Source organism: Bufo gargarizans, chromosome 3 (genome assembly GCF_014858855.1).
Source record: "Bufo gargarizans isolate SCDJY-AF-19 chromosome 3, ASM1485885v1, whole genome shotgun sequence".
NCBI lineage: Eukaryota > Metazoa > Chordata > Amphibia > Anura > Bufonidae > Bufo > Bufo gargarizans.
Genome location: NC_058082.1, coordinates 233804398 through 233825382, shown reverse-complemented (window position 1 = coordinate 233825382; position 20985 = coordinate 233804398). Strand labels below are relative to the sequence as shown.

Below are 20985 nucleotides of genomic sequence, written 5' to 3'. Positions count from 1 at the left end.
ACCTCTAAACTCTGGAGAGCTCTTTGCAGGTTGCTCTAAATTGAGCTAGACTTCTCTTATGGTTATCCTCCCCAGACCAATGGGCAAGTAGAGCGGGTCAATCAAATATTAGAGAACTATCTCCAGCATTTTATTTTGGCCCAACACAACAACTAGGTACAATTGCTACCTTGGGCTGAGTTCTCCTATAACAACCACTCTAGTGAGTCTACTGGATCCTCTATTCTTTGTTATTTATGGACAACACCCTCGTACTCCTCTCCCTGTTCCTACATCATCTGGGGTACCAGCTGCGGATTCATCTTTTAGAGATTCTTTGAAGATTCGGCGTGACACCAAGGACTGCATCAACAAAGCGGTGACTCGCATGAAAACGAATGCAGACAAGAAAAGAAGAGAACCGCCTCAGTTCTCATCGGGAGATAAGGTATGGCTCTCCTCTAAAAATATCCGCTTAAGGGTTCCCAGTTTCAAGTTTGCTCCTAGGTTTTTTGGACCCTTTGAAGTACTAAGGAGGATCAACGAAGTGGCATATAAGTTATGTCTGCCTCTCTCTGCAGATTCCTAATCCCTTCCACGTGTCCTAACTGAAACCAGTAGTTCTTAATTGCTTCTCTACAGCTTCCTCTACTCCGACTCTGGTATCTGGAGATTCTGACGAGGTATTTGAGGTCAAAGACATCCTAGACCTCAAGAAGCGTGGTAAGAAGGTCTACTATCTTGTAGACTGGAAAGGCTTTGGTCCTGAGGAACCAGTGGGAAACATTCATGCTCCAAACTTGGTTAAGACGTTTTTGTCTCGTCATGGCTTCAAGAAGAGGGAGAGCAAAGGAGGGGGTTACTGTAACAGTAGCTGCTGTGCTCCACGGTTCTCCTGCTTAGCGCCACGGTCCCTGGCACCATGTTCAGCGGTGATATGATGCCAGTGCTTATCTATTCACCACTGCAGTGCTGGGCTCTATCCTTGTAAGTACTGTTTGTACTGGGACCCACTTCACAGTTTCCTTTCAGCCGTGGCCACAGCATGCTTGCTGCTTGTTCCCTGCAGTGCTTCCTTAAGGGCAGGCATGCATCACTTCCTGTGCTTTATGGGTTTGATCATGTGACCTCGCTGACCAATCCTAGCTCTCCTGCACATATATAAGTGGCTCAGCCCCCTTCCCGACCCATACTTGTGTTTATGGACTCCGCTACCTGTTTGATCCCTACCTGCTTGCCTTGACTCTCCTGTTGCCTACCGGATTGCCTGACCTGTATCTGTGCCTCCTGTCCTGACCTATTGCTTGTTTGATTTCAACTCTGCCTCATCCCTTGGTCCTGCACTGTTGCTCCTGGTTATGACTCCATCTTTACCTCTGGTACCTTGCTCAGGTACCTCATGGTCTGCCTGGACCAGCTACCTCGTGTGCCAATCCTCCTCAAGGGGTAGCGACCTGGTGTCCCACTCGGGAAAGTCTATCCCCACCATCAGGGGTACTGTTAAGAATGAGGAGTTCACTTAGACAACAACGCCCTTAGAGGAGGTAGGACACGTGGCACAGTGGGTTCTCACACGCTGGTTCGTGACAACAAATTAATAAGACATTTAGCACAGTCTGGGTGGTCCAGCAGTGCCAGACCTCCCTGACTGCTTCCTTTATGATCTGGCAGAGCACTCATACAGTGCTCTTCTGGATCAATGAGAGAGGTGTGCCCATCTGTTTTATCAGTGCAGGCAAGAGGGTGTGTGATCTTGAAAAAGAACACAGCTATCTCCATGCTGACAGGTCCTAAAGTACAGTGAAAGAAGATGAAAACTCTGATCACTGGAAGCTAAATTACTTTTGATGACGTCATAAGTGGGAGAAGCCAAAACCTGAATACTGTGGTGCAAGTATAAAGAAATGTGATATTTCTTTACTAAAGATAATAGTGAGTGTGAATGAGAGAGATTTATAAGTAGCAGGGCTGTGTTTGTTAGGTGTGTGTATAGCAGTGCTGTGTGTGTGTTGTATATACACTGCCTGTCCAAAAAAAAAGTCGCCACCTGGATTTAACTAAGCAAATAGTTATGAGCCTCCTATTGGATAATTATTGCATGGGCGATTATCTTTTAGCTGGCAACAAGTTATTTAACCCCAACTTGTACAATGAGTTGCTTCTCATTTCTTAAACAACCATGTCAAAAGACACATCTCGTGGTCGTGGAAAAGATGTTAGTCTGTTTGAGAAAGGTCAAATCATTGGCATCCATCAAGCAGAGAAAACATCTAAGGAGATTGCAGAAACTATTAAAATTGGGTTAAGAACTGTCCAACCCATTATTAAAAACTGGAAGGATAGTGGGGACCCATCGTATTAGAGGAAGAAATGTGGCGGGAAAAAAATCCTGAATGATCGTGATCGGCGATCACTTAAACCTTTGGTGAAATCAAATCGAAGAATAACAACAGTAGAACTCAGGGCTATGTTTAATAGTGAAATTAAGAGCATTTCCACACGCGCAATGCAAAGAGAACTCAAGGGATTGGGACTGAACAGCTGTGTATCTGTAAGAAAACCACTAATCGGTGAGGCAAACCAGAAAAGAGGCTTCAATTTGCTAGGGAGCATAAAGATTGGACTCCGGAGCTATGAAAGAAGGTCATGTGGTCTGAGAAGTCAAGATTTACCCTGTTCCAGAGTGATGGGCGCATCAGGGTAAGAAGAGAGGCAGATGCAGTGATGCACCCATCATGCCTAGTGCCTACTGTACAAGCCTGTGGGTGCAGTGCTATGATCTTGCTGCAGTTGAAATGAAAGAAGGTCATGTGGTCTGAGAAGTCAAGATTTACCCTGTTCCAGAGTGATGGGCGCATCAGGGTAAGAAGAGAGGCAGATGCAGTGATGCACCCATCATGCCTAGTGCCTACTGTACAAGCCTGTGGGTGCAGTGCTATGATCTGGGGTTGCTGCAGTTGGTCAGGTCTAGGTTCAGCAACAGTATGTGCTCCAAAAATAAGGTCAGCTGACTACCTGAAAATACTGAATGACCATTTATTTATTTTTTGTTTTTTAAATTTTTATTTGTCTTTTTCAATAACATGTAAAGAACAACAATAAACCCCAGAAAGCCCCCCCTCCTCCCACCTCCCACCCCTCCACCCTCCTTCCCATAGCCCTGTTACCAATAGAGTCCAAAGTCCATGCATCTAGCAGTGAGTCGGGCAGTAGATCAGCATGCACAATTATACGCATAATGTACCCAATATATTAACCCAACCTCTGAGGCATCGGTCTGGACAATAAACTCTTTTGAGAAGTCTGGTGCGATCAGCACAGGCTGACTGCATAGTGCTTTTTTAAGGTCCTGAAACGCCTTTTCTGTCTCTTGAGACCACTGTACCATTACTGACTTTCTCCCTTTTGTGAGGTCTGTTAATGGTGCTGCAATGGAGGCAAAGTTCGGGACAAATCTGCGGTAATAGCCAACAATCCCCAAGAACGCCTTCACTTGTTTTTTTGTCCGAGGCTGTGGCCACTTCTGAATTGCCTCCACTTTGTTTACCTGTGGTCTTATTGTGCCCTTACCTACAATATACCCCAGATAGCGAGCCTCCTCCAACCCAATAGCGCACTTCTCCGGGTTAGCAGTAAAGCCAGCTTTCCTGAGGGAATCCAGTACGGCCTGTACCTTACCTAGATGGGATTCCCAGTCTGTGCTAAAGACCACAATATCGTCTAAGTATGCTGCTGCGTACCTTCTATGGGGCCCCAAGACCCTGTCCATTGCCCTCTGGAAAATGGCGGGTGCCCCTTGTAACCCAAAGGGCATCCTGGTATATTGAAAGAGCCCGTCTGGGGTGGAGAAGGCAGTCTTTTCCTTTGCCTCCTCTGATAGGGGAATCTGCCAGTACCCCTTGGTGAGGTCAAGTGTGGTAATATACCTAGCTGGTCCCAACCTTTCAATTAATTCATCCACCCGGGGCATAGGATAGGAATCGCATTTAGAGACTTCATTTAGACGGCAGAAGTCATTGCAGAACCGCCAGGTCCCATTTGGTTTAGGCACTAATACAATGGGGCTGGACCACCCACTTTTGGATTCCTAAATAACCTGCAGAGCTAACATATGCTTTACCTCCTCAGAGACCGCTTGTCTCCGAGCCTCAGGGATTCTGTATGGTTTAATGTTTATCGTTACCTTGGGGTCAGTGACTATCTCATGCTGAATGACATCTGTAGTGCCTGGCAGGTCCGTAAAGATATCCCTATTCTGCTGTAGTAACTCCTTGGTTTCTTGTTTTTGGGGTTTGGACAGGGTGTCACCTATTGCAACCTTTTCAATATCTGTGTGACAATCCATTTGGGGTTTTGTGGCTGCTACCAGGGACTCTCTAGCCTTCCAAGGTTTGATTAAATTGACGTGATAGAGTTGGATGGGCTTTCGTTTCCCAGGCTGATGTATTATATAATTGACTTCTCCAACCCTTTCTACTACTTCAAAAGGACCCTGCCACTTGGCCAGAAATTTGCTTTCTACCGTGGGAACCAGCACTAGTACCCTGTCCCCAGGGTTGAACTGCCTCACCCAGGCCGCTCTATTGTACACCCTGCTCTGGGACTCTTGGGCCTTCTGCATGTGTTCCCTCACGATGGGCATAATGCTGCTGATGCGATCTTGCATTTGGGCCACATGTTCTATCACACTTCTGTAAGGGGTAGCCTCACCCTCCCAAGTCTCCTTGGCAATATCCAGCAATCCCCTGGGATGTCTCCCATATAATAACTCAAATGGAGAGAAGCCAGTGGAGGACTGGGGGACCTCTCGGATGGAGAACATGAGATATGGCAACAGACAATCCCAGTCCCTCCCATCCTTTTCTACCACCCTTCTCAACATCCCCTTTAAGGTTTTATTGAACCTCTCTACAAGGCCATCTGTTTGGGGATGATATACAGAGGTTCTTAGCTGCTTAATTTTCAGCAGGTTGCAAAGCTCTTTCATAACTTTGGACATGAAAGGTGTACCCTGGTCAGTCAGTATTTCTTTTGGTAGGCCAGTTCTGGAAAATATATGAACCAACTCCCGAGCAATGCACTTGGAGGAGGTATTCCGCAACGGAATGGCTTCAGGATACCTAGTGGCATAGTCCAGCACTACCAAAATATACTGGTGGCCTCGGGCAGACCTAACTAACGGCCCCACCAAATCCATAGCTATTCTGTCAAATGGAATCTCAATTATTGGCAGGGGAACCAAGGGGCTCCGAAAGTGACACACAGGAGCAGTTACTTGGCAGGTTGGGCAGGATCGGCAAAACCTTTCAACCTCTTGGTAACAACCTGGCCAATAGAACCTTTGCAGGATTCTTTCCTTTGTTTTATCAGTCCCCAGATGACCCCCAAGTAAATGGGTGTGGGCCATATCAAGGACCATCCTTCTATAAGGTATGGGTACCACCAATTGCTCCACAATTTCATCACGCATCTTAGTAACACGATACAGTAAATTATCACTGACAGCAAAATGAGGAAACCTTTGATTAGCATTAGGCTCCTGAGGTACCTCATTTAGTACAGTTACATTTTCCCATGCATGTTTCAGGGTGGAGTCTCGTAACTGAGCAGTCCCAAAGTTCTCCCGAGACACTTCCATGTCCGGTACATTCTGCTCAGGGTTAGACTCCTCACCCTCATCCCCAGCCAATATTGCAAGGGGAAAACTGTCTGATACCTCATTGGTCACCCCTACAGCATCTGTTTGGGCTTCTCCCCCTAAAGGAATTGGGCTGAAAGAAGGTGAACATGCAACAGGCGTATCATTACAGTGGGAATGAGACCTTCCCAGAACAACGGAAAATCACATCCCACAATCAATGGATGTAATAAGTCTGGTACCACACCCACTTCATGGGTCACTGTCCCGCAGCCAGTCCCTACAGTCACTTTGGCCAGCGGATAATGCTTAGTGTCCCCATGGATACAAACAACCCCCACCCGCCTTTCAGGGATGACCAGGTCATGGGGTTCGGCAGCACACAAGAGGGTGACCAGGCTACCCGAGTCCAAAAGGGCCACAACACTTACCCCATTTACCTGGAGTTGATGCTCCTGGGGACCTGGTTCCTGCAGGGGTGTAGCACTGCAAACAGGATGAGCAAACATGGAGAGGCGGCGGGTGGCACCACACTCCATTTGCTCCTCCCCTGGGAACAGTGTGCTGCAATATGCCCCGGTTGCTGACACTTCCAACAACGGACCTTAGGTTGGCCTTCGAGTGGGGCTTCAGAACGGGAGGGTACCTTTCTTGGAATGAAAAACCTCTTTCCCCGGGGGGAGCCACCCAGGCTTTGTCTGTTGGCTAGGTCTTCCTGCTCAGAGGTAGAAATGGCTGTGGAGGTTGCTCTCTGTCGACGACCACCAGAGGATCCCACGAACTGCTGTGGTTTACCTGCAGGCCTCAGACAGGTCTCGGTAGTCGTAAACCGCTCCACAAGTGAAACCAATTGATCCAGGGTTTTGGGGTCTCCTTGAGCAACCCAGCGGTGAATGTCCATAGGAAGTCCACTCACATAGCGGTCGAGCACGATTCGTTCGACAATGTCTGCTGTACTCAGTGTCTCAGGTTGCAGCCACATGCGCACAAGGTGTAACAAATCAAACATTTGAGAGCGGGGCGGTTTTTTCTCTTCAAACCGCCATTCATGGACTCTGCGAGCACGGACAGATAAGGTGACTCCCAGCCGGGCCATGATTTCTGCTTTAAGGATATCATAGTCTTTGGCCTGCTCTGCTGTTAAATCAAAATATGCTTTTTGCGGCTCCCCAGTCAAATAAGGCGCCAGAACCTCAGTCCATTCAGCCGCAGGGAGTTTCTCCCTTTCCACAATCCTTTCAAACACCGCCAAATAGGCCTCTATGTCGTCATCTGGGGTCATTTTTTGCAATGCGCGGTGCACTGCCTTTTTTACATTCACAGACCCAGCTAACTCCTCCATATTCCTTGGCTGAGCTGACACACTCTCTCTCAGGACTGCGATCTGTTCCAGCAACAGACGGTTGGTTTCCTGCTGGGCAGCACTGACCTGCACAAACTGCTTAACCAGCTCCTCCATGGCAGGAGTCTCACTGGGCAACAATGTAGCAGCCTTTATCCAGGACATAAGCAGATTACAGAGCAAAAAAAATTATGCAGCCGTTACCCTTAGCAACCACTTGCCCGCATCCGACACCATATATGGAGGTTAGCTGTACAAATGGTAGGCAGTCGGCAGGGTTGGATGCAACATAAGGGTTTTATTGGAAAAAAAACACAACTCAAATTTGTTCCAACAGGATGGCTTGGCATCAGCCCATCAAAGTTCAGTCACATAAAGCACTTATCTTCAGCCCTCATGTGTCATAACAGTTCAAATTTTACACAGGCAAAAATTTCTGCAGAAGCTTGTCTTTTCCCTTCTCAGGAACACTGTGGAGATGAATGCTCCTAAGTCCTCTGCAGACCAACACCAACCACACACTGACAGTGAGTCTTTTAAATTAGCTTCCAGCTGGGTGAGGTGGTAACACAGGAGATGGAGTATGGGAGTGACCTTCCCACCCAAACTCTTCAGTCACTCCTAAATCCCGGACCCAAATTCCAGCTACCACAAACTCAGCAATCTAACATCACTGGTTGCCATTTACCTCCGGGATTTACATCATTGAGAGCAGCAGCCTCAGTGACACATACTTACCATCAATAACCTCACCCTTTGGATGCTTACACTCTGTAATGCTGCATCCAGGAAAACCAAACCACCTAAAATGTTTCAATGGAGCCTCTCTTGTGATAAACATACTTCTCCATTTGAACCAAATTGTGCACTCTAGCCACCAGTTCATGTATCGTCGGTGGTGTTCTGTCTATCTAGTGGAACGCAATGTTTTTCCTAGCTTGATATAGGATCCGCCCAATAGCCAGCTTCTTTTTTGCCATACCCAACAAAACCTCAAAATATCCTAGTATACACAGTAAGGGTGCAACATCTAGGCTTACATTAAAGACAGCGTTTATTAGTTCTATGACCTCTGTCCAATACCGTCTCAGCCTCGGACAGTTCCACATGAGATGAATTAGGTCCGCACTGGACATGTCGCACCTTGGCCAAAGGTCATTATCCCTATAACTGATTTTTTTAAGGACCACTGGCGTTCTGTATACCCTGTGTAGTAGATACAGTTGTGAGACTCTATGCGCTTCACTAACAGCCAACAATGGGCACTCTCCTAACACTCCTTCCCACTGTTCCTCAGTTAGGGCCGATATGTCAGTTTTCCACTTGTCATACAATTGTAGGGGTGTTCTCTTGAGTTGCATATCTAGAAGTACACTATAATGGAGTGATATTACCCCCGTTAGTGGTACTACCCGTCATTGTAAGATCTATGATACTATGTTTTGGTGCAGGGGCAATTTTTTCAGATGCATCCTGTGCCTTTATAGCGTGTCTAAGTTTTTTTTAGGGAGATTGAATTCCTGCTGTAATTGAGTGTATTCTTTCAATGTACCCTCCGAGTACAGTTGAGCCATCCTATTAAGATTATGTGCGTTCCATACCCGTAGTTCCGGAATTTTGTCTAGCTCCTTGTACATCAAATTAGGCCATATTGGGGTATACACCGTGTAACCAGAAATCTTTGTTATGCTTCTGGCCTTCCACCACACCTTGTGAATGGTGCGTAAGACACCGTATTGACTCCCTTTAGTGTGAAAGGTGCCATCCTCCTGCGCAGACAACAAGCAGGGCCATCCCAGGAGATATCCCACTATCTTTTCCGCCGTGTTTATCTTCTCTATATCCCCCCAGCCCCTTATGTGTTGTAGCTGGCTCGCTAAATAGTATAGCCATGGGTCTGGTAAGGCCAGGCCCCCGTTCGTTTTGGGTCGGTGCAAAGTTGTAAGTTTAATACGAGGGATACCTTTTTTCCAAATGAAGTCCCTAAACAGGGCATTTACTTTATAGAAAAAGCGCAGCGGGATCCAGCAGGGTGCATTGTGAAGACGGTATAGTAACTGGGGCATCAATATCATTTTAATAAGGTTTGTCCTCCCTATCATGGAAAGCGGCAGTTTAACTCACGTATTTATTTTATCTTTGAACTTATTTAGCAAAGGAGTTAAATTTAGACTTTCATAATCCCTTATATCAGAGGTTATATGAACGCCCAAGTACTTAAAGGAGGACACGATCCTGAGACCCATGGCGTCTTCCAAAGTCGGGGCTCCTCCATTAGTTAACGGCATAATCACGGACTTCGCCCAAATAATGCGCAGGCCAGATAGTGTACCATAGTCATTAATGATCTGCATGGCTCCTTTAAGGGAGTTCATCCAGTCCTCCATGAACAACAACAGATCACCTGCATAGAGCGCAGCTTTTTTAGTCAGCTCACCATATTGAAAACCGTGCACTGAGGCTGCACGTCTCAGTGCTTCCGCCAAAGGCTCCACCGCCACTGCAAACAAAAGCGGTGACAGGGGACAGCTCTGTCACGTCCCTCTATGCAGTTCAAAAAAGTCTGACAAATTCCCATTAATCTGCAATACAGCTTTCCGGGATGCATACAAAAGGTGTACCCATTCTATATAGTGGCGTCCAAAGCCCATCTTTTCAAGCACTAGCCACAGATATCGCCATTCCACACTATCAAATGCTTTGGCCGCATCCAGAGATGCGACCGCTGCATTCGATGTGTGGACCTGGCTCGCCTGGATATTTAGAAAAAGTCTTCTGACATTAACACCAGTGGAAGCATTCGGCATGAAGCCCGCCTGATCTGTGTGGATAAGTGTTGTGATAACCCGGTTTAGTCTGTTTGCCATCACTTTCGCCAGTAGTTTAATGTCCGTCTGCAGGAGCGAGATTGGTCTATAAGAATCCGCTTCTTTATCATCTTTACCAGGCTTTGGAATGAGCACAATTATAGCTTCATTCATCGAGGCAGGCAAGCGTCCCGCTTCTTTCGCCTCCTTGCAAACCTCCAGTAACTGCGGCAAAAGTATGGATGCATACCGTTTATACAATTCAGGAGGTAGGCCATCTCTCCCTGGTGCCTTATTATTAGACATGGACCCTAGAGCCTCCTCCAACTCCTCAAGAGTTACTGGGGCATCTAACATTTCCTTGTGCTCCCCTGAAAGGGTACGCAGCGGTAACTGCTGTAAAAAACCCTGAATCTCCTCCTTTGAAGCTGTTGTCTTGGACTCATGTAGCGAGGAGTAAAAGGATTGCATGATATGGGCTATTGTGTCGGGATCATCTCTTATTACTCCCTCTGGATCCCTGAGTGCTGCTATATATGATGACTGCTGTTGAGCTTTAGAAATTAAAGCCAATAACCTCCCCACCTTTTCTCCCTCCTCATAATAGGACTGCTTTTGGAAAAAGCGTTTATTTTTTGCATTTTGCAATAATTTGTCATTTCATTTTTCCTGTGCCTCTTTCCACCTTGTCTCAGTGTCTGCCGTTGGAGCCACAACTTGTGCTGCCTCCAAGAGCTCCACTGTGGTGGTCAATTTTTGTATCGTCAATTTGGTTTCGTTTTTTTTTAGCATTAATATCCCCTATTAACAGCCCTCGTAAATATGCTTTCATGGCATCCCACACCACCAAGTTTAGATGCCGACGGGAGATTGAGGTCAAAATATTCCTTCAGTTTTTCACCTATGCCCCCCAGATCCAGTAGCACATTCAACCAGTGCGAATTGAATTTCCAGACCATGTTTTTCCGTATTCTGGTAGGCTGAAAGTCAGCCATCGCCAGAACCGGAGAGTGGTCCGAGAGTCTACGCTGTAAATAATGGATATCCCGGAGAACACTCCCCATACCCGCATTGCCCAATATGAGGTCAATCCTTGATAAGGAGTCATAGGTAGAGGAGACACACGAATACTGTTTTGTTAGCGGATTTTTTCAATCTCCAGAAATCCAGCAGCAGGGATTCCCGCAAAAGCCTTCCGAATGGAGTGAGGCCGCACCCAGGAGAATGAGAGCCTCCTCCCATTCTGTCCAATGCAGGAACAATAGTACTGTTAAAGTCTCCCATGACTATGACTGGAACATCCGGTACGTCCGCCATATACACCAAAATAGATTTAAGTACCTGTGGGGAGTAAGGCGGTAGGATATAGACCCCGATTATCACACACGGGATATTATACAGTGTGCAGTGCAGGCATATATATCTTTCTTCCCTATCTATCTTGTAAGTGATGCAGGTAAAAGCTATGGATTTGTGTACAAAAATGCTGACGCCCCTTGCATATGTAGAGTACGTAGCATGGTAGCAGTGTCCAGACCAATGTGGGCTGAGTAACTTAGTTTGATCTTCTAGTAAGTGTGTTTCCTGGATGCAGCATATCACAGGGTGGTGCTGTTTGGCACTATCTAGAATGGCCCTTCTTTTATTACCTTCTTTTACCCCTCTGGTGTTCCAGCTGAGGAAGTGAACTATTCCCGCCATGACAGTCGCCTATTCATCAGGACATTGACACGGATGGGGCCCAGTGGATCTACTGTTAATAAGCATAATATACTCCTCCTATCTCGCTCCAGGACTCTAACTATGGAACTTCGGAAAAGCATGGTCACACTTTACAAACTCTAACTAATAAAATAGTAAAATAACCCCTCCCCTTACTTTAACCTATACTAAAAAGGAAAATTAGAACCAAGATGGCGCTGTAGCCTGAACAGCGGGCTCCCACCAAATACACCCGAGTTACTGGGCCGGTGGGATCAAGGTAGCACCCGTCGTCAAGGCCAAGCACCAGTGATCAGCCTATCTACCCCAAACGTAGGGCGCTATCAACAGTAATTATAACTGTAGGAACAGAAAACAATACGTATCATAATATACAAAGTACTACAGTCTCCTTTTCTGGACTTCAATGGAGTAATCCGGGAACAGAGACACCATGCAGCCATCAATAGCCATGTCTGGCAGCTCTCTAGCTTTTCAGAGAATAATATCTCTATCCCTGTAGTGTAGAATCCTCACAATCACTGGTCTGGGGGGTGCACCCGGTGGTAATAGGCAAGTAGGCACCGTGTGGGCCCTTCCACAGTGAACAGAGGGGTCAGAGTGCTTGGCCGAATTGATTTTTCAGCCAGGATTCAAAGAACTCTGTGGGATTAGTACCTTCTGCTTTTTCTGGTAAGCCCACCAGACGCACATTGTTTCGGAGCGACCGGTTCTCCAAGCCATCTTGTTTAGCTGCCAACACATCCATCCGCCTGGTACACTCAGCGACATCACGTTTAAGAGAGTGAATAGACTCCTCCACATCGCCCACACGTTTTTCCAGGTCGGTCGTTCGCTCCGCAAGTTTTCGCAGATGGTGGCAGACTTTGGCTACATCTTCTTTAATGGCTCCTACTTGAACATTAAGAGTTAGCAGCGAGTTACCACACTTAGTAATAGCGTGTAGGACGTCTTTAAGAGTTGGTTCAGCCACTATATCTTCAGTATCAGTGAGCTGTGCTGAGGGATCGCTGACATGTGCAGCTTCAGGGACAACAGAGCTTTCTTCTGACCATGCAGCAGCTTCCCCTTCCCCCTCCTCCTCAGCAGCCTGATCGGCAGATCCCCTGGAGGTAGGATGTCTTTCCCTTGCCCCTTTTGCGTTTAGCTGGGCAGCAGAGCGGGCAAACTTACCCAGCTTAGCTGCGGTCTCCCTGTGCAGGTCAGCTGGGCGGTCTGTGCGGCATGGGGATTCACTGCCGGCGCCATCTTGGATCTCACGATCGGCCACTTTCCCCTCTCTCCTCTTGGACATTTTCGCCGGTCGGATCTCGAGCGGCACCTGAGGAAGGTAGGTCGGCTCTGGGCACACTTTGGGCACTTTTATTGAAATTATATTGCTGGGTTTTCAGGATAAACTGCCGAGTGCAGGACAGAGCCGAGCGAGCACACGTCATGTTACATGCCCGGTTACGCCACGCCCTTCTGAATGACCATGTTATTCCATCAATGGATTTGTTCTTCCCTCATGGCATGGGCATATTACAAGATGACAATGCCAGGATTCATCAGGCTCAAATTGTGAAAGAATGGTTCAGGGATCATTCAGAGTCCAGACCTTCACCCCATTGAGAATCTTTGGGATGTGCTGGAGAATGCTTTGCGCAGCAGTCAGACTCTACCATCATCAATGCAAGAACTTGGTGAAAAAATAATGCAACACTGGATGGAAATAAATCTTGTGACATTGCAGAAGCTTATTGAAACAATGCCACATCGAATGCTTGCCGTAATCAAAGCTAAAGGCGGTCCAACAAAATATTTTTGGTGGTGACTTTTTGGGGGGACGGGCAGTATATAAGGAAAAATGGACAGCACTCCAAAGCTATAAAATATAGAAAAATGTATTCACCCATGTGGCACAAAATAGCAGCAGCAATAGGTGCTGCTATTTTGTGTCACATGGGTGAATACATTTTTCTATATTTTATAGCTTTGGAGTGCTGTCCATTTTTCCTTTTGTATTTTGGGCTATTAGCCTATGCCCTGAACGGATATTAGTCCTAGAGCCCTGAACGGATCTCACAAACGGAAAGCCAAAACGCCAGTGTGAAAGTAGTCTAACAAAGAGTGGCATACTAACCTGTGCATTTGGCTCCTGCTTCACCAACCTGTGGCCGGCCACTCTGACTGAATTCAACGCCTGTTTCAGGTGTAGAAAAAGGTCTAAATGTCAGACAGCTAGAAAGTTGTCTTACATTTAGAAGTGGCCTGGTGCCTCTTTATGACTTCGGCGGATCCACCACCAGGGCAGGGGTTTATTAAGACCAATGTCTAAAACGCAGGTCTTAATAAATGTGCCCCAATATGTGCCACTGTAGTAACAGGAATATCAAGCTGTTTGGAGATGGTCTTATAGCCTTTACCTTTAACTTGTTTGTCTATAATGTTCTTTCTAATCTCCTGAGACGATTCTTTCCTTGGCTTTCTTTGGTCCATTTACAGTGTGGTACCCACCATGATACCAAACAGCACAGTGACTACTTTTCACCCTTTCAATAGGCAGACTGACTGATAGAAGTATAAGGACACCTGTGATGCCAATTACAGGACACACCTTAGTTTAACATGTCCCTATAGTCAAATTATTATTCAATCTTTTCTAGGGTAACATCATTTTGTCCAGGCCAGTTTCATTTGTTTGTTTAAAATTTTTCTGTTGAACCACAATTCAAAAGCAATGTCTGGTTTTCTTTAACTGATTTTCAGTGAATGTTTATTTTTATTACTTTTGTCAGTTTTGAGTTATTTCATTGACCATTGAAGGTTTTTCTTTCTTTAATGGAAGGGTACCAACAATTTATTCATGCGTGTATATACTGGCACTACCGGGGGGATTGGGGAGCATTATATGTACTGGCACTACAAGGGAGTTTTTATTACATATATACTGGCACTACAGGGTAGAACATTACACATACTGGCCCAACAGGGAGCATTATACAGGGGGCACTATGGGGAGCATTATACATACTGGAACTAGAGTGTGCAGCATAACTGTCGGGTTATATAATGAAGCCTCTACTTCTGCAAGTGGTCTGTATCTTCTAACTGTCTAAATGTATAATAGATTGTTACAATAACACTAGCTCTTTGAATGACGCAGTAATCTTCCCATGGACTTACTTCGGCCTAAATTAAAAATCTATACAAAATAGTAAATATAAACCAACATTGCTCTTAAAGTGTCACGACCGCTATCCCAGCAGCAGTCGTGTCGTACCAGATGGAGGGGAAGGGGGACCCTTATCTATGGATGGGAGATAGAACGGCCACCCCTGACTAACCCTAAGCTGGCACCTGTCTGCCCTGATACCCTAGACGGGGTGTGAACCCGTGCGGCGAGCAGGATGCCTAAACCCTCAGTCACCCTAGCAAGACTAGACTGGGGAAAGGCAGATGGGAGCACTAGTCACCATCACTCATGTCTAGGAGAACAGCAGGGGAAGACAGCAACAAACAAACAATCTATAACAGAGATAGACTTATCCAGTCACGAGCAGAGAAGGTGATCCCAATAACGATAGTCCACGCTAGACGAGAGCTCCACAGCAATACCGTCAAACGATCTCCTTCAAAGGTCAGAATAGCACTGGAAGTAAGGACTATATCTGGCAATGACTGCAAGTGAAACTGAAACTAATATAGTAGCTGGGAGTGGCAGACAGGACTCACCTGAGAAGGATGCCTACAAACTCCCAGTCAGGACAAAAAGGTTCACAAGGCAAAACCCGGATGACATACCCTGAACCACGGAGCAAACTCACAAGCTATCGCGAGTAGCAAGTCGCTGCGACCTTCTCCTCCCAGACCTGTCTGGATCAGTCACAGTCGTGACATAAAGGCAATTAATATCTATTATAACTATTATAAGTACATACAACTGTTTAAACTCATGAAAAGGCACAACATAACACTGGGGGCTCTAAAGGGGAGTAATAACTGCAGGGGCATTAGAACTACAGGAGGCACTGCAGGGGGAACTGTTGGTGGCAAGGGTGGCATTATTATTACTGAGGGTACTATGGGGGTATTATTATTGGGCACAATATAGAGGGTATTGTTACTAATGGGGCACTCTTAGGGAGCATTATCACTATTGGGGGCACTATTACTAATAAGGGCAGTCTCTGAGCACGATTACTATGTGGAGGACTATGTAGTATACTTCTGAGTCTAGTATTTGGAGGCATGAGGGAACACAGTGGGCATAGTATTGAGGGTAGCAGCAGGATGATGCTGTTGGGGCAACAGGTGGAGGAGGAGACTGATGAAAAGGAATCTAATATATCTATGTGGCAAACTCTGCAGAGACAAAACAATGCTGAAAGACATCCTCATGTCTTGTCTGGGTCAAATGGTGAAGACGAGGAATAATAATGTCTACATCAGAGGAGACATCAATGGATGTAAGAAGTAAGTAGTGCTGTGTCCTCCTGTATGTTTGGTAACACAAAATAAAATATCCATCCAAATATGTCTTTAGCAGTAGAACTGGGGTTAGGGGGGAGTCACTATAATTTTTGCCTCAGGCAGCAGAGAACCTAGAATCAGCCCTGAACAAAGTATCACCTATCCACTTGTTCCCGAGTCCCCTTTCTGAATGGAACATTAGCGTGTGCTGCTATTACTCCTGCTCCAGTTACAAACAACCGGTGTCGTTTGTATCCCCCACTGCTCCTGTTATCTCTTTGTGTGCGCTAACACAGGATCCATAATGGCAACTTATCAGATGCCAAAGGTAGCAAATCATTAGCATACATAGAGGAACAATGGGGGCAGTGGGGGACATACAGCAAAGGAATTGGTAAGGTAGTTATATTGCACAGCTTATCTTCTTGCAATTTTAAGCCCTATTGATACACTCATAATGCATGTAGACACAAGATTGACTTCACCTTCACTATGTGTTATCTAAGCTGCCCTCTGATATATTTAGCATGCATATTGTATAATTCATTGTGCATTGATGGAAAATATGATGTTTATGGGATATGACCCCCGTGTCAACACAGAATCTACTGTCTGAAGAGAAAATAATGCAGACGCACTGTGACGCCATCCAGTTGTCTTTTCATACAAAGACCGAAGGACATGATTTGTTCATAGTGATAACTCAGTGACACGTAGAAGGACAGGTTTCAAGTCAAGTTTTCAGTACATTGTGTCATTGTGCTCTATTGCCATTATTTACAAAGAATTCTTGTCTCAATGATAACATCTAAATGAAATATATTATTGAAACCTTTTGTACCTCCGTACACCTAGTGAATCAGAACAAGCTCCCATTGTATAGTATCCATGCAACTTCCATCTGCAACTGCCAGGAAGAGACACAAAATGCATGTAGATGGAGCAAAGCAGAAATGAGGTGTTCATTCACGGAACGTTTTGCAAAGAAACATTTGATTGACAGTACAATTACTGATGGATTTGTGCTACATTGCAAGCACGTACCTTTTCCAGAGCACAGAATACCATCTGATGATTCACAAAGGCTCTTGCTCTCTTCCTCCGTCATATTGCATTTTCTTTCATGTTGGCACAGTTTTCCAAACCACCCGGCCTCACAAATGCATCGACCACAGGAACAAGTGCCGTGTTCTATAAAACCATTAATAATATACACAGAGTTCAGAATTAGCTGCTTGCTTTATTCTTGATTTGTCTATAGTAAAGTGTATATCCACCTTTATGCACCATTTTATAGTTTAAGTAACTCTGTAAACACACTGCATTACTTCTTCTCATCTGTTTTATCAGGGTCCCAGAGGTGCAAGGACCTGGGGGCCACTGCTAAAGATGAGAGTTGCCCTTTTATCATTTCTAATGATGCAATTTGGTATCTGCTATACTTTCCAGTGATCCTCCTGAGGAAGCAATAAGCGAAACGTGCGTCGAGGATGAGGAATGCCTAGCAGAGACTGACCACATTTGAACCACAGGATTTTGGGGTAAGAGACAAACGCGTATCGGTGTTGGCACTTGTATCATAGAATATGCAATAGGCTGCGAATAACATATGGTGCCAACCCTGCTAATATAGTTTCATTCATACCCCTATCCTAGTAGTACCATGTGTATTTGAAGTGAGAGATAGCGGCATTGATGTTTAGAGACAGCTTAGATATGGTATGCTAATTTTGATACGAATTACCAGCGACTTCTCACACTTCAAATATATAATACTACATGACTAGTTAATAATAAGATAACAGCTATTGTGGACCATTCTCTGCTGGCACCCTGTATGGTCTCTCTGTATATGTATTTTTGTCTGTAAAAGGATATATTTATCTTTTTTTATATGTTTTTATGTCAAATAAAGATACATTTTATTAGGTATTCCATGTACCAGTTCTCTTTTGTTGATTTATAGATTAAGGAGGTACACCCTTGTGATTATATAAGGCTGTGTCTATTCCAGTTGAATATTATACTTTCCAGTGTGTAGTTAGGTAACTTCTGGCTGAGACACTGAGGGTTAACTAATGGCATAGTTACAATGACCAGGCAGGGGCAGGCCTGGCCTCTTGGGCTTGGTCTCCTGGGTGTAGTTGGTGCCTACAGATGTGAGCAGTGAGAGCGGCGTTCAGGAACCTGAGCTCCCTAAGAGAAACCTGGGAAATCCCATATTGTTCCGTGTGGAGATGACACATGCATCCTGGCTATTGGACTCAATAGCATATTGGTGCACCACCAGTCTGGATTAGAGTGAAGCTTAGTAATACATAAAGAGTGCTTCTGCATGTGGCACATGGAGTTAAAAGGGTTTTCCAGTATTTTTATACTGATGACCTATCCTCTGGACGGGGAAGAGGGCGGACCGGATGACCCGTCTTATTCATCCATGCCAGTTTATGTAGTAGAAAATGGCCTTAAACTACACCAGCAAAAGAGCTGGCATAGTTCAAAGAATGTCGCACCCCTGGCAGCAGCAAGAACTAAGCCTCACACAGAGATTAAGATCTTTTAATTTGTCGGTCTTAATAAATTGCGCCCCATAGAGTATAAATCTCCTGGCGTTCCCTGCTGGCTCAATGCCTATACTGCGCTTGCTCCCGTGATTTGCAGTCTGGGAAGTGTCCTCTATACACCAAGCACTGAACTTTAATGTGATGTTAATGGTTTCCAATGATAACCAGCAAAATTGTAAATGCAACTCTAAGGTGTGACACATAATATAACTCAGAATCCACACAACGTAAGTAATGCAATACTGTAAAATGGCACTCAAAGCTGGGTGTACCCGGGAAACTGTCACACTGAAAATTCAGTGCAATCTGCAGGCAGCATGTTGATATTAATATTGAGATAAATATATATATATATATATATATATATATATATAGTTTTATAGGGAATGATTCAGTAAAACTTGTAATTTATTCATCTAGATCTCTGATCATTCTGACTGTCGGAGTCCAGCGAGTGGTTCTATTCAGTGACTAATAAATACCTCTATATGGAAACTCATTCAGGGGAGCATGTCAATGACTAATAGGACCACTCTATGGTTTTACTGACTCCTTTCCCATGTAACTGTATATAATTCTGCTCAGCATCTCCTGCTCTATAATATACTGCCTGCAGTTTGCACTGTGTTTTGTGGTGACAGATTCTCTTAAAGATTTCTGATCCTCATCACTACCACCATTTTATCCTAATTCATAAGATCTGTTTCCTATCGAGGTGCAGTTCTAATAAAAAATTACAGCTGCCATCAAGCAATAGCTTCCACTAGTTACTTCAGCTCTATTAAAGGGGTTGTCCAGGTTCAGAGCTGAACCTGGACATCCCTCCATTTTCACCCCGGCAGCCCCCTGACATGAGCATCGGAGCAGTTCATGCTCCGATGCTCTCCTTTGCCCTGCGCTAAATCGCGCAGGGCAAAGGCATTTTTCTGAGTTCTGGTGACATACCGGGCTCTCTATGGGGCTGACAGGCAGCCCGGTGACGTCACCGGCACTGATGGGCGGGATTTGGCTCTGCCCTAGCCAGTAAAACGGCTAGGGCAGAGCTAAAGCCCGCCCCTCAGAGCCGGTGACGTCACCGAACACACTGCTGGGCGGAAGTTACCGCCCGGCAGTGTGTTATTGAAAACAAAAGAACCCGTGCCCTGCGCGATCTAGCGCAGGGCACTGGAGCGCATCGGAGCATGAGATGCTCCGATGCTAGGCTCAGGGGGGCTGCCGGGGTGAAAATAAGGGTATGTCCGGGTTCAGCTCTGAACCCGGACAACCCCTTTAATGGTTACAGTGGAATCTTATATTTCTGAATCCTGCCTTTCTTTCCAGTTGCGCAGTGTAAGGCTACTTTCACATTAGCGTTTTCAAATCTGCTATTGAGATCCGTCATAGGATCTTAATAGCGGAAGAAAACACTTTTATTTTGTCCCCATTCAAGGCCAATGGGGAAAAAACTGAACTGAACGAAATGGATTGCATTCCGTTCTGTATGGCTGCATCCCCATCGCGGACAGAATTACGCTGCAAACAGCATTTTTCTGTCCGCGATGTGGTGCAGAGCAAAATGGATCCGCCCTGACACACATTGTAAGTCAATGGGGACGGATCCGTTTTCTCTGACAAAATAAAAAAAAAACGGATCCATCCCTGTGGCGAAACCAACCTCGCCACTGGGTTTTGGAGGGGCCTGGCTACCAGCCTCTTGCCTCAGGATTATGGCCCATACTAACTTTAAAGGAGAAGACAGACCGGCCGCACAGCTTAAAGTCTGTCTTTGGAATTGTATCACATGTTATGTGAGGGTACCCAGATAGCTAATTTTAGTGTATTCGTGTAGTCTGAGTGCCATTCACCTAATACTATGCACTCAGACTTGAGCTATCTGGGGATATATTAAATGTCTGTGTTTACTGTAAGGGTTGTGACAATGTATGTTTAACCACCTCAGCCCCCCTAGCTTAAACCCCCTTCATGACCAGGCCACTTTTTACACTTCTGCACTACACTACTTTCACCGTTTATTGCTCGGTCATGCAACTTACCACCCAAATGAATTTTACCTCCTTTTCTTCTCACTAATAGAGCTTTCATTTGGTGGTATTTCATTGCTGCTGACATTTTTACTTTTTTTGTTATTAATCAAAATTTTACGATTTGTTTGCAAAAAAATGACATTTTTCACTTTCAGTTGTAAAATTTTGCAAAAAAAACGACATCCATATATACATTTTTTGCTAAATTTATTGTTCTACATGTCTTTGATAAAAAAAAATGTTTGGGTAAAAAAAAAAATGGTTTGGGTAAAAGTTATAGCGTTTACAAACTATGGTACAACAATTTGAATTTCCGCTTTTTGAAGCAGCTCAGACTTTCTGAGCACCTGTCATGTTTCTTGAGGTTCTACAATGCCCAGACAGTACAAAACACCCCACAAATGACCCCATTTCGGAAAGTAGACACCCTAAGGTATTCACTGATGGGCATAGTGAG

General features: G+C 45.2%; 1 protein-coding gene across 1 annotated transcript in view; it reads right to left on the bottom strand.

Annotated features, from left to right (window-relative positions):
• The window catches only part of ITGBL1 (integrin subunit beta like 1), a 500642-nt gene that overhangs the window by 48936 nt on the left and 430721 nt on the right, over positions 1-20985 (bottom strand). Inside the window, exon 9 of the mRNA XM_044286160.1 lies at positions 16985-17131. Within this exon, the coding sequence (XP_044142095.1) occupies positions 16985-17131 (147 nt within the window). The remainder of the gene's footprint in view (positions 1-16984; positions 17132-20985) is intronic.